The sequence below is a fragment of the Labrus mixtus genome, chromosome 18 (genome assembly GCF_963584025.1).
Source record: "Labrus mixtus chromosome 18, fLabMix1.1, whole genome shotgun sequence".
In the NCBI taxonomy this organism is placed as follows: domain Eukaryota; kingdom Metazoa; phylum Chordata; class Actinopteri; order Labriformes; family Labridae; genus Labrus; species Labrus mixtus.
The window spans coordinates 25,768,154-25,783,153 of NC_083629.1; the positions used below are offsets into that span (position 1 = coordinate 25,768,154).

The 15,000-nt window shown below is 31.5% G+C and overlaps 2 protein-coding genes and 1 long non-coding RNA gene across 4 annotated transcripts in view; 1 reads left to right on the forward strand and 2 right to left on the reverse strand.

The window, feature by feature from the left end:
• The window catches only part of slc39a9 (solute carrier family 39 member 9), an 18,506-nt gene extending 8,333 nt beyond the window's left edge, over nt 1-10,173 (reverse strand). Inside the window, exons 1-2 of the mRNA XM_061063655.1 lie at nt 9,663-10,173; nt 1-91 (exon numbers count right to left, since the gene is read on the reverse strand). The exon at nt 1-91 is cut by the window's left edge and continues 18 nt beyond it. Coding sequence (XP_060919638.1) covers nt 1-91; nt 9,663-9,758 — 187 coding nt within the window. The 5' untranslated portion in view covers nt 9,759-10,173. The remainder of the gene's footprint in view (nt 92-9,662) is intronic.
• The window catches only part of LOC132993697 (uncharacterized), a 105,126-nt gene that overhangs the window by 37,792 nt on the left and 52,334 nt on the right, over nt 1-15,000 (forward strand). The gene's annotated exons all lie outside the window — the stretch shown is intronic.
• rbm25a (RNA binding motif protein 25a) overlaps nt 11,286-15,000 on the reverse strand; it is a 26,237-nt gene continuing 22,522 nt past the window's right edge. For both annotated transcript variants that reach the window (XM_061063629.1, XM_061063626.1), the window contains exons 14-19: nt 14,484-14,892; nt 13,216-13,520; nt 13,027-13,125; nt 12,836-12,883; nt 11,766-12,026; nt 11,286-11,495 (exon numbers count right to left, since the gene is read on the reverse strand). In XM_061063629.1, coding sequence (XP_060919612.1) covers nt 11,934-12,026; nt 12,836-12,883; nt 13,027-13,125; nt 13,216-13,520; nt 14,484-14,892 — 954 coding nt within the window. In that variant the 3' untranslated portion in view covers nt 11,286-11,495; nt 11,766-11,933. The remainder of the gene's footprint in view (nt 11,496-11,765; nt 12,027-12,835; nt 12,884-13,026; nt 13,126-13,215; nt 13,521-14,483; nt 14,893-15,000) is intronic.

The window sequence follows — 15,000 nt, forward strand, 5'->3', positions numbered from 1 at the left end:
AAAGTGCATGGACCCCCTCAGGAATGATGACAGCCAGCGCAGTCCCACATAGCAGCCCCGCTCCCAGCACGGTGATGAGCTTCAGCTTCTCCTGCAGAAAGAGAGAGACACACATGTTCAGGACAAAGTGATCTCACTGTTTTTAATCTTAACAAGATATCAGGGTGATTACATCACAGAGCTCGTGATGTAATCAAAGGTACTGGCAAAGATTAACCTTAAATGTTGACAAAACTGTTAAAGGTTAAAGGTCACCACCAGGAACAAAAACATTAACTGACCTAAAAGTTTTCAATTAAAAAACTGAAACACTAAGTGACATGTTACTCCTCTTTAGTTGTTTATTTATTAGGATCCCTTTAGCTGAACCCTAAAGCTCAGATATTCCTCCAGGGTCCACATTTAAAAAACAACATAAACAGGAATAGAAAAATGTACTTTAGACATAATTAAGAGCTACAGTCCACACAACCCATCGCATGTAGAGGAGGGTATTAAATAAAAAGTTTACACCAATCAACCCTTTAAGGATTTTTATTAAACTTTACAATTAATGCAAACATAATACACTTTTTTTAAGTGTTGTATTCTGTGTGTTATTTCCTTAAAGCCAAACAAGGACTACAACTTTAGCATCACATAAACATAACATCAGTTTCACTTTAATAAGATGAAACAATGCTAAAGTGTAATGAACCTGCTTTGTGTTGTCAGTCTACTCTCTGTTATATTAAATAGTTTCTGCTGATAATATGTCTACACTCCTTCACTTTAACTTATGTCAATACTGTCAATTTACTACTCTGTTTTTACACATTTACATTTAATCTTTCATATTTAAGACTAGTAATGTTTAGTTAAATCCTGGTTGTATATATTCTCATTCTTAGTTTTGATATTTGTAGTTGTTATTTACTTTGTATTTAATATTATATTGTGTTTTTTGCTCATATTGTGTGTTTGAACAACCTGCTGCTGTAACACCACAACTTCCCAGTTTGGGATCAATAAAGTCATTATATTCTATATTATGTTGTATTGTGTTGTATTATGTTGTATTGTATTATGTTGTATTGTATTATGTTGTATTATGTTGTATTATGTTGTATTATGTTGTATTATGTTGTATTGTGTTGTATTATGTTGTATTATGTTGTATTATGTTGTATTATGTTGTATTGTGTTGTATTATGTTGTATTGTGTTGTATTATGTTGTATTATGTTGTATTGTGTTGTATTATGTTGTATTGTGTTGTATTATGTTGTATTATGTTGTATTATGTTGTATTATGTTGTATTGTGTTGTATTATGTTGTATTATGTTGTATTGTATTATGTTGTATTGTGTTGTATTATGTTGTATTATGTTGTATTGTGTTGTATTATGTTGTATTATGTTGTATTATGTTGTGTTGTATTATGTTGTATTGTGTTGTATTATGTTGTATTGTGTTGTATTATGTTGTATTATGTTGTATTATGTTGTATTATGTTGTGTTGTATTATGTTGTATTATGTTGTATTGTGTTGTATTATGTTGTGTTGTATTATGTTGTATTGTATTATGTTGTATTGTGTTGTGTTGTATTATGTTGTATTATGTTGTATGATGTTGTATTGTGTTGTATTATGTTGTATTGTGTTGTATTATGTTGTATTATATTGTATTATGTTGTATTGTGTTGTATTATGTTGTATTGTGTTGTATTATGTTGTATTATGTTGTATTGTGTTGTATTATGTTGTATTGTGTTGTATTATGTTGTATTATGTTGTATTGTATTATGTTGTATTATGTTGTATTATGTTGTATTGTGTTGTATTGTGTTGTATTATGTTGTATTATGTTGTATTGTATTATGTTGTATTATGTTGTATTGTATTATGTTGTATTATGTTGTATTATGTTGTATTATGTTGTATTGTGTTGTATTATGTTGTATTATGTTGTATTGTATTATGTTGTATTATGTTGTATTATGTTGTATTGTGTTGTATTATGTTGTATTATGTTGTATTATGTTGTGTTGTATTATGTTGTATTGTGTTGTATTATGTTGTATTGTGTTGTATTATGTTGTATTATGTTGTATTATGTTGTGTTGTATTATGTTGTATTATGTTGTATTGTGTTGTATTATGTTGTGTTGTATTATGTTGTATTGTATTATGTTGTATTGTGTTGTATTATGTTGTATTGTATTATGTTGTATTATGTTGTATGATGTTGTATTATGTTGTATTGTATTGTATTGTGTTGTATTATGTTGTATTGTGTTATGTTGTATTATGTTGTATGATGTTGTATTATGTTGTATTGTGTTGTATTGTGTTGTATTATGTTGTATTATGTTGTATTGTGTTGTATTATGTTGTATTATGTTGTATTGTATTATGTTGTATTATGTTGTGTTGTATTATGTTGTATTATGTTGTATGATGTTGTATTGTGTTGTATTATGTTGTATTGTGTTGTATTATGTTGTATTATATTGTATTATGTTGTATTGTGTTGTATTATGTTGTATTATGTTGTATTGTGTTGTATTATGTTGTATTGTGTTGTATTATGTTGTATTATGTTGTATTGTGTTGTATTATGTTGTATTATGTTGTATTATGTTGTATTATGTTGTATTGTGTTGTATTATGTTGTATTATGTTGTATTATGTTGTATTGTGTTGTATTATGTTGTGTTGTATTATGTTGTATTGTATTATGTTGTATTGTGTTGTATTATGTTGTATTGTATTATGTTGTATTATGTTGTATGATGTTGTATTATGTTGTATTGTATTGTATTGTGTTGTATTATGTTGTATTGTGTTATGTTGTATTATGTTGTATGATGTTGTATTATGTTGTATTATGTTGTATTATGTTGTATTATGTTGTATTATGTTGTATTATGTTGTATTATGTTGTATTGTATTATGTTGTATTATGTTGTGTTGTATTATGTTGTATTATATTGTATTATGTTGTATTGTGTTGTATTATGTTGTATTATGTTGTATTGTGTTGTATTATGTTGTATTGTGTTGTATTATGTTGTATTGTGTTGTATTATGTTGTATTGTGTTGTATTATGTTGTATTATGTTGTATTGTGTTGTATGATGTTGTATTATGTTGTATTATGTTGTATTATGTTGTATTATGTTGTATTGTGTTGTATTATGTTGTATTGTATTATGTTGTATTATGTTGTATGATGTTGTATTATGTTGTATTGTGTTGTATTGTGTTGTATTGTGTTGTATTATGTTGTATTGTGTTGTATTGTGTTGTATTATGTTGTATTGTGTTGTATTATGTTGTATTATGTTGTATTATGTTGTGTTGTATTGTATTATGTTGTATTGTATTATGTTGTGTTGTATTATGTTATATTGTATTATGTTGTATTGTGTTGTATTATGTTGTATTGTGTTGTATTATGTTGTATTGTGTTGTATTATGTTGTATTATGTTGTATTGTGTTGTATTGTGTTGTATTGTGTTGTATTATGTTGTATTGTGTTGTATTATGTTGTATTGTGTTGTATTGTGTTGTATTGTGTTGTATTATGTTGTATTGTGTTGTATTATGTTGTATTGTGTTGTATTATGTTGGATTGTGTTGTATTGTGTTGTATTGTGTTGTATTATGTTGTATTGTGTTGTATTGTGTTGTATTGTGTTGTATTATGTTGTATTGTGTTGTATTATGTTGTATTGTGTTGTATTATGTTGTATTATGTTGGATTGTATTATGTTATGTTGTATTATGTTGTATTGTGTTGTATTATGTTGTATTGTATTATGTTATGTTGTATTATGTTGTATTATGTTGTGTTTTGTTGTATTATTTTGTGTTGTATTATGTTGTATTATGTTGTATTATGTTGTATTATGTTGTATTGTGTTGTATTATGTTGTATTATGTTGTATTATGTTGTATTGTGTTGTATTATGTTGTATTGTGTTGTATTGTGTTGTATTATGTTGTATTATGTTGTATTATGTTGGATTATGTTGGATTGTGTTGTATTATGTTGTATTGTGTTGTATTATGTTGTATTATGTTGTATTGTGTTGTATTGTGTTGTATTGTGTTGTATTGTGTTGTATTATGTTGTATTATGTTGTATTATGTTGGATTGTGTTGTATTGTGTTGTATTATGTTGTATTGTGTTGTATTATGTTGTATTGTGTTGTATTGTGTTGTATTGTGTTGTATTATGTTGTATTGTGTTGTATTATGTTGGATTGTGTTGTATTGTGTTGTATTATGTTGTATTATGTTGTATTGTGTTGTATTATGTTGGATTGTGTTGTATTGTGTTGTATTATGTTGTATTATGTTGTATTATGTTGTATTATGTTGTATTATGTTGGATTGTGTTGTATTGTATTGTGTTGTATTATATTGTGTTGTGTTGTATTATGTTGTGTTGTATTATATTGTATTGTATTATATTGTATTGTGTTGGATTGTGTTGTATTGTATTGTGTTGTGTTGTATTATGTTGTATTGTATTATATTGTATTGTGTTGTATTATATTGTGTTGTGTTGTATTATGTTGTATTGTGTTGTATTATGTTGTATTATGTTGTATTATGTTGTATTATGTTGGATTGTGTTGTATTATGTTGTATTGTATTATGTTGTATTATATTGTATTATGTTGTATTATGTTGTATTGTGTTGTATTGTGTTGTATTGTGTTGTATTATGTTGTATTGTATTATGTTGTATTGTATTATGTTGTATTGTGTTGTATTATGTTGTATTGTATTATGTTGTATTGTATTGTATTATGTTGTGTTGTATTATGTTGTATTGTGTTGTATTGTGTTGTATTATGTTGTATTGTATTATGTTGTGTTGTATTATGTTGTATTGTGTTGTATTGTGTTGTATTATGTTGTATTGTATTATGTTGTATTGTGTTGTATTATGTTGTATTGTATTATGTTGTATTGTGTTGTATTATGTTGTATTGTATTATGTTGTATTGTGTTGTATTGTGTTGTATTATGTTGTATTGTGTTGTATTATGTTGTATTATGTTGTATTGTATTATGTTGTATTATGTTGTATTATGTTGTATTATGTTGTGTTGTGTTGTATTATGTTGTATTATGTTGTATTATGTTGTATTGTGTTGTATTATGTTGTATTATGTTGTATTATGTTGGATTGTGTTGTATTATGTTGTATTGTGTTGTATTATGTTGTATTATGTTGTGTTGTGTTGTATTATGTTGTATTATGTTGTATTATGTTGTATTGTGTTGTATTATGTTGTATTATGTTGTATTATGTTGGATTGTGTTGTATTGTGTTGTGTTGTATTGTGTTGTATTATGTTGTATTGTATTATGTTGTATTGTATTATGTTGTATTATATTGTATTATGTTGTATTATGTTGTATTGTGTTGTATTGTGTTGTATTATGTTGTATTGTATTATGTTGTATTGTGTTGTATTATGTTGTATTGTATTGTATTATGTTGTATTGTATTATGTTGTATTATATTGTATTATGTTGTATTATGTTGTATTGTGTTGTATTGTGTTGTATTATGTTGTATTGTATTATGTTGTATTATGTTGTATTATGTTGTATTATGTTGTATTGTATTATGTTGTATTATGTTGTATTGTATTATGTTGTATTATATTGTATTATGTTGTATTATGTTGTATTGTATTATGTTGTATTATATTGTATTATGTTGTATTATGTTGTATTGTGTTGTATTGTGTTGTAATATGTTGTATTGTATTATGTTGTATTATGTTGTGTTGTGTTGTATTATGTTGTATTATGTTGTATTATGTTGTATTATATTGTATTATGTTGTATTATGTTGTATTGTGTTGTATTGTGTTGTATTATGTTGTATTGTATTATGTTGTATTGTGTTGTATTATGTTGTATTGTATTGTATTATGTTGTATTGTATTGTGTTGTATTATGTTGTATTATGTTGTATTATGTTGTATTATGTTGTATTATGTTGTATTATATTGTATTATGTTGTATTATGTTGTATTGTGTTGTATTGTGTTGTATTATGTTGTATTGTATTATGTTGTATTGTGTTGTATTATGTTGTATTGTATTGTATTATGTTGTATTGTATTATGTTGTATTATATTGTATTATGTTGTATTATGTTGTATTGTGTTGTATTGTGTTGTATTATGTTGTATTGTATTATGTTGTATTGTGTTGTATTGTGTTGTGTTGTGTTGTATTATGTTGTATTATGTTGTATTGTGTTGTATTGTGTTGTATTATGTTGTATTGTATTATGTTGTATTGTGTTGTATTATGTTGTGTTGTATTGTATTATGTTGTATTATGTTGTATTGTGTTGTATTATGTTGTATTGTGTTGTATTATGTTGTATTATGTTGTGTTGTGTTGTATTATGTTGTATTATGTTGTATTGTGTTGTATTATGTTGTATTATGTTGTATTGTGTTGTATTATGTTGTATTGTGTTGTATTGTGTTGTATTATGTTGTATTGTGTTGTATTATGTTGTGTTGTATTGTGTTGTATTATGTTGTATTATGTTGTATTGTGTTGTATTATGTTGTGTTGTATTATGTTGTATTGTGTTGTATTATGTTATGTTGTGTTTTGTTGTATTATGTTGTGTTGTATTGTGTTGTATTATGTTGTATTGTGTTGTATTATGTTGTATTGTGTTGTATTATGTTGTATTATGTTGTATTGTGTTGTATTATGTTGGATTGTGTTGTATTGTGTTGTATTATGTTGTATTATGTTGTATTGTGTTGTATTATGTTGTGTTGTATTATGTTGTATTGTGTTGTATTATGTTGTATTGTGTTGTATTATGTTATGTTGTATTATGTTGTATTGTGTTGTATTATGTTATGTTGTGTTTTGTTGTATTATGTTGTGTTGTATTGTGTTGTATTATGTTGTATTGTGTTGTATTATGTTGTATTGTGTTGTATTATGTTGTATTATGTTGTATTGTGTTGTATTATGTTGGATTGTGTTGTATTGTGTTGTATTATGTTGTATTATGTTGTATTATGTTGTATTATGTTGTATTATGTTGGATTGTGTTGTATTGTATTGTGTTGTATTATATTGTGTTGTGTTGTATTATGTTGTGTTGTATTATATTGTATTGTATTATATTGTATTGTGTTGGATTGTGTTGTATTGTATTGTGTTGTGTTGTATTATGTTGTATTGTATTATATTGTATTGTGTTGTATTATATTGTGTTGTGTTGTATTATGTTGTGTTGTGTTGTATTATGTTGTATTGTGTTGTATTATGTTGTATTATGTTGTATTATGTTGTATTATGTTGGATTGTGTTGTATTATGTTGTATTGTATTATGTTGTATTATATTGTATTATGTTGTATTATGTTGTATTGTGTTGTATTGTGTTGTATTGTGTTGTATTATGTTGTATTGTATTATGTTGTATTGTATTATGTTGTATTGTGTTGTATTATGTTGTATTGTATTATGTTGTATTGTATTGTATTATGTTGTGTTGTATTATGTTGTATTGTGTTGTATTGTGTTGTATTATGTTGTATTGTATTATGTTGTATTGTGTTGTATTATGTTGTATTGTATTATGTTGTATTGTGTTGTATTATGTTGTATTGTATTATGTTGTATTGTGTTGTATTGTGTTGTATTGTGTTGTATTATGTTGTATTGTGTTGTATTATGTTGTATTATGTTGTATTGTATTATGTTGTATTATGTTGTATTGTATTATGTTGTATTATATTGTATTATGTTGTATTATGTTGTATTGTATTATGTTGTATTATATTGTATTATGTTGTATTATGTTGTATTGTGTTGTATTGTGTTGTAATATGTTGTATTGTATTATGTTGTATTATGTTGTGTTGTGTTGTATTATGTTGTATTATGTTGTATTGTATTATGTTGTATTATGTTGTATTATGTTGTATTATATTGTATTATGTTGTATTATGTTGTATTGTGTTGTGTTGTATTGTGTTGTATTATGTTGTATTGTATTATGTTGTATTGTATTATGTTGTATTATATTGTATTATGTTGTATTATGTTGTATTGTGTTGTATTGTGTTGTATTATGTTGTATTGTATTATGTTGTATTGTGTTGTATTATGTTGTATTGTATTGTATTATGTTGTATTGTATTATGTTGTATTATATTGTATTATGTTGTATTATGTTGTATTGTGTTGTATTGTGTTGTATTATGTTGTATTGTATTATGTTGTATTATGTTGTATTATGTTGTATTATGTTGTATTGTATTATGTTGTATTATGTTGTATTGTATTATGTTGTATTATATTGTATTATGTTGTATTATGTTGTATTGTATTATGTTGTATTATATTGTATTATGTTGTATTATGTTGTATTGTGTTGTATTGTGTTGTAATATGTTGTATTGTATTATGTTGTATTATGTTGTGTTGTGTTGTATTATGTTGTATTATGTTGTATTGTATTATGTTGTATTATGTTGTATTATGTTGTATTATATTGTATTATGTTGTATTATGTTGTATTGTGTTGTATTGTGTTGTATTATGTTGTATTGTATTATGTTGTATTGTGTTGTATTATGTTGTATTGTATTGTATTATGTTGTATTGTATTATGTTGTATTATATTGTATTATGTTGTATTATGTTGTATTGTGTTGTATTGTGTTGTATTATGTTGTATTGTATTATGTTGTATTGTGTTGTATTGTGTTGTGTTGTGTTGTGTTGTATTATGTTGTATTATATTGTATTATGTTGTATTGTGTTGTATTATGTTGTATTGTGTTGTATTATGTTGTATTATGTTGTGTTGTGTTGTATTATGTTGTATTATGTTGTATTGTGTTGTATTATGTTGTATTATGTTGTATTGTGTTGTATTATGTTGTATTGTGTTGTATTGTGTTGTATTATGTTGTATTGTGTTGTATTATGTTGTGTTGTATTGTGTTGTATTATGTTGTATTATGTTGTATTGTGTTGTATTATGTTGTATTGTGTTGTATTGTGTTGTATTATGTTGTATTGTGTTGTATTATGTTGTGTTGTATTATGTTGTATTGTGTTGTATTATGTTGTATTGTGTTGTATTATGTTATGTTGTATTATGTTGTATTGTGTTGTATTATGTTATGTTGTGTTTTGTTGTATTATGTTGTGTTGTATTGTGTTGTATTGTGTTGTATTGTATTATGTTGTATTGTGTTGTATTATGTTGTATTATGTTGTATTGTGTTGTATTGTATTATGTTGTATTGTGTTGTATTATGTTGTATTGTGTTGTATTATGTTGTATTGTGTTGTATTGTATTATGTTGTATTGTGTTGTATTATGTTGTATTATGTTGTATTGTGTTGTATTGTGTTGTATTGTATTATGTTGTATTGTGTTGTATTATGTTGTATTATGTTGTATTGTGTTGTATTGTGTTGTATTGTATTATGTTGTATTATGTTGTATTGTGTTGTATTGTGTTGTATTATGTTGTATTGTGTTGTATTATGTTATGTTGTATTATGTTGTATTGTGTTGTATTGTGTTGTATTATGTTGTGTTATATTGTGTTTTGTACTGTTCTGTATTGTACTGTGTTCTCTCCTTACCTCTGAGAAGTTGACAGCCAGGGGGATCGTCCCGGCTACATAACATCCCACCAACATGGCCACAGAGAGCAGACTGATGGAGCTGAAGTCGTCCATGACTCTCCTCTGAAGCTAACCTGCTGCTAAGCTAAACTCTTCTGTAACACGTTAGTTATTCCTCCTCGGGGTTGATAACATGTCCTGATACTTAATGAGGATGTTAAATCAACGAACGCCTCCTTCTTCTTCTTCTCACACATCCACGTTACAGCAGCTGGCCTCGATAACGTTAGCCGAACGAAGCTAACGAGCTAGCTTCGGTTATTTCCGGCTCTCCGACTTCACGAGTGAATAATCCGGAAACGTAAAGGTCAAAGGTTGACTTTAGGAAAGTCCGACACCCCGCACACCTGATTCAGAATTCACCTGCTGACAATAATAGTGCAACTTCCAGACTTTGTTAGCAGAACGCTAACTGGCTTGCTAACTGGACATCCTCTTGTTTGTGATGCCGATAGAAACTACATCCGGGTCAAAGTGCAGCTCAACCTGTTTGCCACGTATCCGCGAGACACGGAGGAGGAAATAAACACAAATTAATATAAAATTAATCAATATGAATATAAAATTAATGAATATAAAATGAATAAGGAAAGTCAAGTAGTAAAAAAATAAAATAAAAACAGAATATATTTATATAAAAAAATGTTTAAAATACAGAAGAGTAATGAGGGGTCTCTTGGCACAAAAAGGATAAACAGACTGTTTAACAAAAATGATAATACATATTATTTTAGCCTTGTTTTAAAAATGTCATTAATAAGACCATTGGCAAGAATACAAGCCTTTTTAAAAATCTTTTCAACACTCATATCTCTGAACTGAAGAGGATCAGGTCCACTGAACATCTTTTAATGTATTGATTTGGTTTTTTTAAGATATCTGAAAAAAAGTCAGAACTTTAAGATTAAAGGTCACATATTATTCTATTTTTAAACCAGGATAAATAAGTGTCAGAGCTCCTCAAAACATGTGTGTGAAGTTTCTTGTTCTAAATCCACTCTGATCCTGTATTTGATCATGTCTATAAACCCCTCTATTTCAGCCCTGCTCAGAACAGGCTGTTTCTGTGTCTGTACCTTTAAATATGTAAATGAGCTGTGTCTGACCACGCCCCCTCTCTGGAAGGGCTTGGGTGTAATAGGTCTTTCTCGCTCCATGTCCTATTGTTTACGGTGAGAAGGCAGACTCAGAGGGCAGAACAAACACCTAGCTGTGGGAGGAGTCACCCACCTGGGGGAGGGGCTACTGCCCTTTGTGATGTCATGAAGGGGAAATCTCCAAACGGCCTGTTTGAGCACACATTTTCTGAAAAGTGGAGCAGGCAGAAGACGGAGAGGATGGACTTTTCTCATCATTGGGGGGTTTGTAGACGGATTAGAGACACATATTAGAGTTAGAGGAACATGGAGAAGAGGATTTTATAATATGTGACTTTAAATGACTAATAATCCACTTAATGAACTTTAAATTGAATCATCTCTTCTTCGCTGAAATACCATGCATGAATGTTTCATGATTTCGGAAAGATCTTAAAATATGAACTAGATGTTGAATGAGACTAATAAACAACACATTAAAGACTCTCTTTATAAAAAAAGCATATTTATTAGTTCACACGACGGAGCAGAGCCGCGACATGAAGACAGGAAATCAAAGCAGGATGTGTCCAACGATTTGGAAAAACGGATGAAATTCAACATTTGCCTCAACAAAGGACAAAAATACAACCAAAGTTTCATCATGCAGTATGTTTGTGCAAACCTGTTCTGTTCACAGTTCAGACTTTTCCCCCTCCGCACACACACAGACACAGACACAGACACACACACACACACACACACACACACACACACACACACACACACACACACACACACACACACACACACACACACACACACACACACACACACACACACACACACACACACACACACACACACACACACACACACACACACACACACACACACACACACACACACACACACACACACACACACACACACACACACACACACACACACACACACACACACACACACACACACACACACACACACACACACACACACACACACACACACACACACACACACACACACACACACACACACGTAGAAGGCAGCCGCTCCGTGCTGATGGACTGGAGGGATGTTTGGACACACGTTTACAGTCTGCAGAAAAACAGGAAGGCAGCAGAACGACGAGCCGAGAGACACGAGGTCTTTATTTCACCAGCCCGATCTTCTTTGCTTCTGTTTCGTAAATCAACAGTCTCCACATTTTAACGATGAAGACCTCCGCCTCTTCATCCAGAACCTGAACACACACACACACGTTACAGCAAACAGCCTCTATAATGAATAATAATAATAAGACTGTTGTTGGCCTGAAGCTCGTCAGGCTGTGAGAGGAGGTCAAGACCAGAATACTGGCTACGCTGTCGACAACAAAGGACAATGTCTCCCTTCTACCTTCCTAATTGTAGAGACACATAAAAGGCAGGGGGGGGGGGGGGGGGGGATGGACTTCTCTCATCATTGGGGGATTTGTAGACGGACTTGAGACACATGTTACGAGTTAGAGGAACATGGAGAAGAGGATTTTAAAATTCAAACAAATACGCTTAAAGGCTTTATATGTGTTTGTTTGATCCAGCAGATGTTGCCCAACTCGCTCTGCATTGTTGTGTTAGCATGCTAATGCTAGCGATCTTTATTCTGCTCGTATCTTCACACTGCATGTAAATTTACCTGAAATGAGCGTGATCTAGAAACACAGTTAAGCAGTGAGTACAGTATGTTATTCTTCTTTTCTCTAGTCCCTCAATTAAACAACTTTTATACACGAGGGGAGGAGTCAGCCGGCCGTCCGGGCGATGTAAACAAAGTGAAGATAGGACTCTGAAAACTCTGAAAACATCACAGACAGTGGGACTCGGGTGTTACACCCATTGTAGACAGTCATGACTCACAGAGTTATTTTCAGAGGAGATACTTGATTTCTACATTTAAGTGTGAAGAATCACATATAAAGACTTTAAGCTACATCTTCTCTGCATCTGACTTCATCATCTCTCCCTCTTAAAGATCGATTCAAACAGACTTTGTGTTGCAGCATCAACTTACCATCGCCACGTCATCGAGAATACCCTGAGGAGTGCTGTGTGCCATCACCTGGGGGGAGGAGGGGGACAACATTTTAAACTTCAAGAAAAGAAAATCACTGCAGACAGATTTATTAAGATTATTTTATATTTCATAAAAAATGTGTCAAACTTGAAATGAACGCAGCTGATTGGACAGAAAAGATCACAAACCTTCGAGCAGACAAAATCCACCAGCGTGGCCTCCTCCTCGCCGATGTACTCGATAATCTTTTTATTGATCCACGGTCTGATGCGGCGATCCATCAGAGTCTGAAGGGGAATGACCACAGATTAATCATTGAATCCTCCGGTCACACGTTAGCTTTCAGACGTTTAAATCAACATAACATGTTTACATACCGAGTCCACCATGGTCCAGTCCAGAGGGTAGGAGAAGAGCTCGGGCCGTGCCGTGGGGATTTTCTCGATGAGGCTCTTTATGTGTTTTCGTTTCTCCTCCGTGTTGACGTTGCCTTTCCCCGCTGGAAGCTCCGCCCCGTCCAGTCCCAGACTCTTGTCGTCATCGCCGTAATCCAGAGGAACCAGCTTCCTTTTGCGCGGCTGCTCGTCGGCCTCCTCGTCATCGAACTTGTTGAACACGCTTTCCACGGTCGCCAGCTTCTTCCGCTTCCCCACGTTGAGCTGGCTGGGACTGTTGGTGGCGCCTGGAGAACAGAAAAAATAAATGATGAAAACATTTGTCGACGTAGGTCTTTTTAAATTAGTCAACTATGACGATGACGAGACGAAACTCGCTATTTGACGATTTGATAAATAATATTACTTCATCATCTAAAACCAAAACTACATGACAAGTGAGGATTATCACCTGATAGTGTTAAACCCCCTCAGCTGTTCTAAAATCATTGTAAACCATAGCAGACTGTGTGGTGAGTGAAACAATGTGCAGCCTGGAGCCTGCAGGTCCGTGAAGCCCCGCCTCCTGGAGGTTCTGCTGCATTCATGTGATGTCGGAAACATCGGGAAAAAGAGTTTCCGAGTTGTAAAATGAACATGAACACCTGCTAAAAGTCAGACCCACAACTCGGAAACTCGAAAAAGAATAAGGTGCCACACTTCCCCACTTGATGTCAGAATCATCATCACATGGGGGGCAAAATATTTTTCTGTCAATTCAGTTAACATGGTTTTTATTCATTCACGTATTGCACATTAACTTTATTATCAAATATAACTTTTAACTGTCACATTTCACTGATCTTCTTTGTAGCATCAACGCTTGTTTGTGCTGTTGTTACAACATTCAGACTTTCCGAAGTTAAATCATGTGAACACACTGAAGTCGGAAGAACGACTTCCCAACTCGGAAACTTGGACCACCCGAGCAGCACATGAATGCAGCAGTGAGCTTCTGATCATCAAAATAAAAGCTCACTTCTGATTTTGTTGACTAAAATATTTTCTATTTTCGTCAACTAAATTGATGTGCAATTTTAGTCAGTAACTAATTGACTAAATTAAATCAATAACAAATGAATAATATCTGACTAAATCTAAAGGACATTTTCATCAGGAGACTAAATTAGAAAAAGGTGATTAACACTGGGCACAAAGCAGAAAAGATTACAAAGTAGATCGAGTCCTCTGTGTTTGTTTGTTGCACTCACCCAGTTTGAGACTCAGTCCGATCTTGGGCCGGTGTTCCTCTGGAGGTTGGACTTCGGGCGTGTTCTCGCCTGGTATAATGATCCCGCAGGGAGACTCGTTGCCGGGTGTGTTGGGCGTGGCGTTCCCACTGGCGGAGGACACCGAGGGAGCCGTGGTGATTGGTCGCATGATGGGTTTGAGTTGTGGTTTGGCCTCCTGAGAGTCCTCTCCGTCGCGGTAGTCGTCCTCGTCCCCTTCCACGTCGTCGTCGTCGGAATGCTGCGGCGGGCCTCGGGGGACCGGCTCAGCGGGCCTCGCCGACCCCCGCTTCTCCCGATCCCGGTCCTTGTGGGACTTCTCCTGGTGCACGTCCTCCTCGGGTTCGAGTTTAAGAGGAGGCTGTCGTCTGCGCTCGGCCTCCTCCTCCATCTGCACAAAGAGACACAACACACATGCACACAGTTGGTTTGTTAATCCACCAAGAAGCAGAAACAAGAAGAAGTAACCATGGCAACCAATCGTCGGCTGAGTCCATCC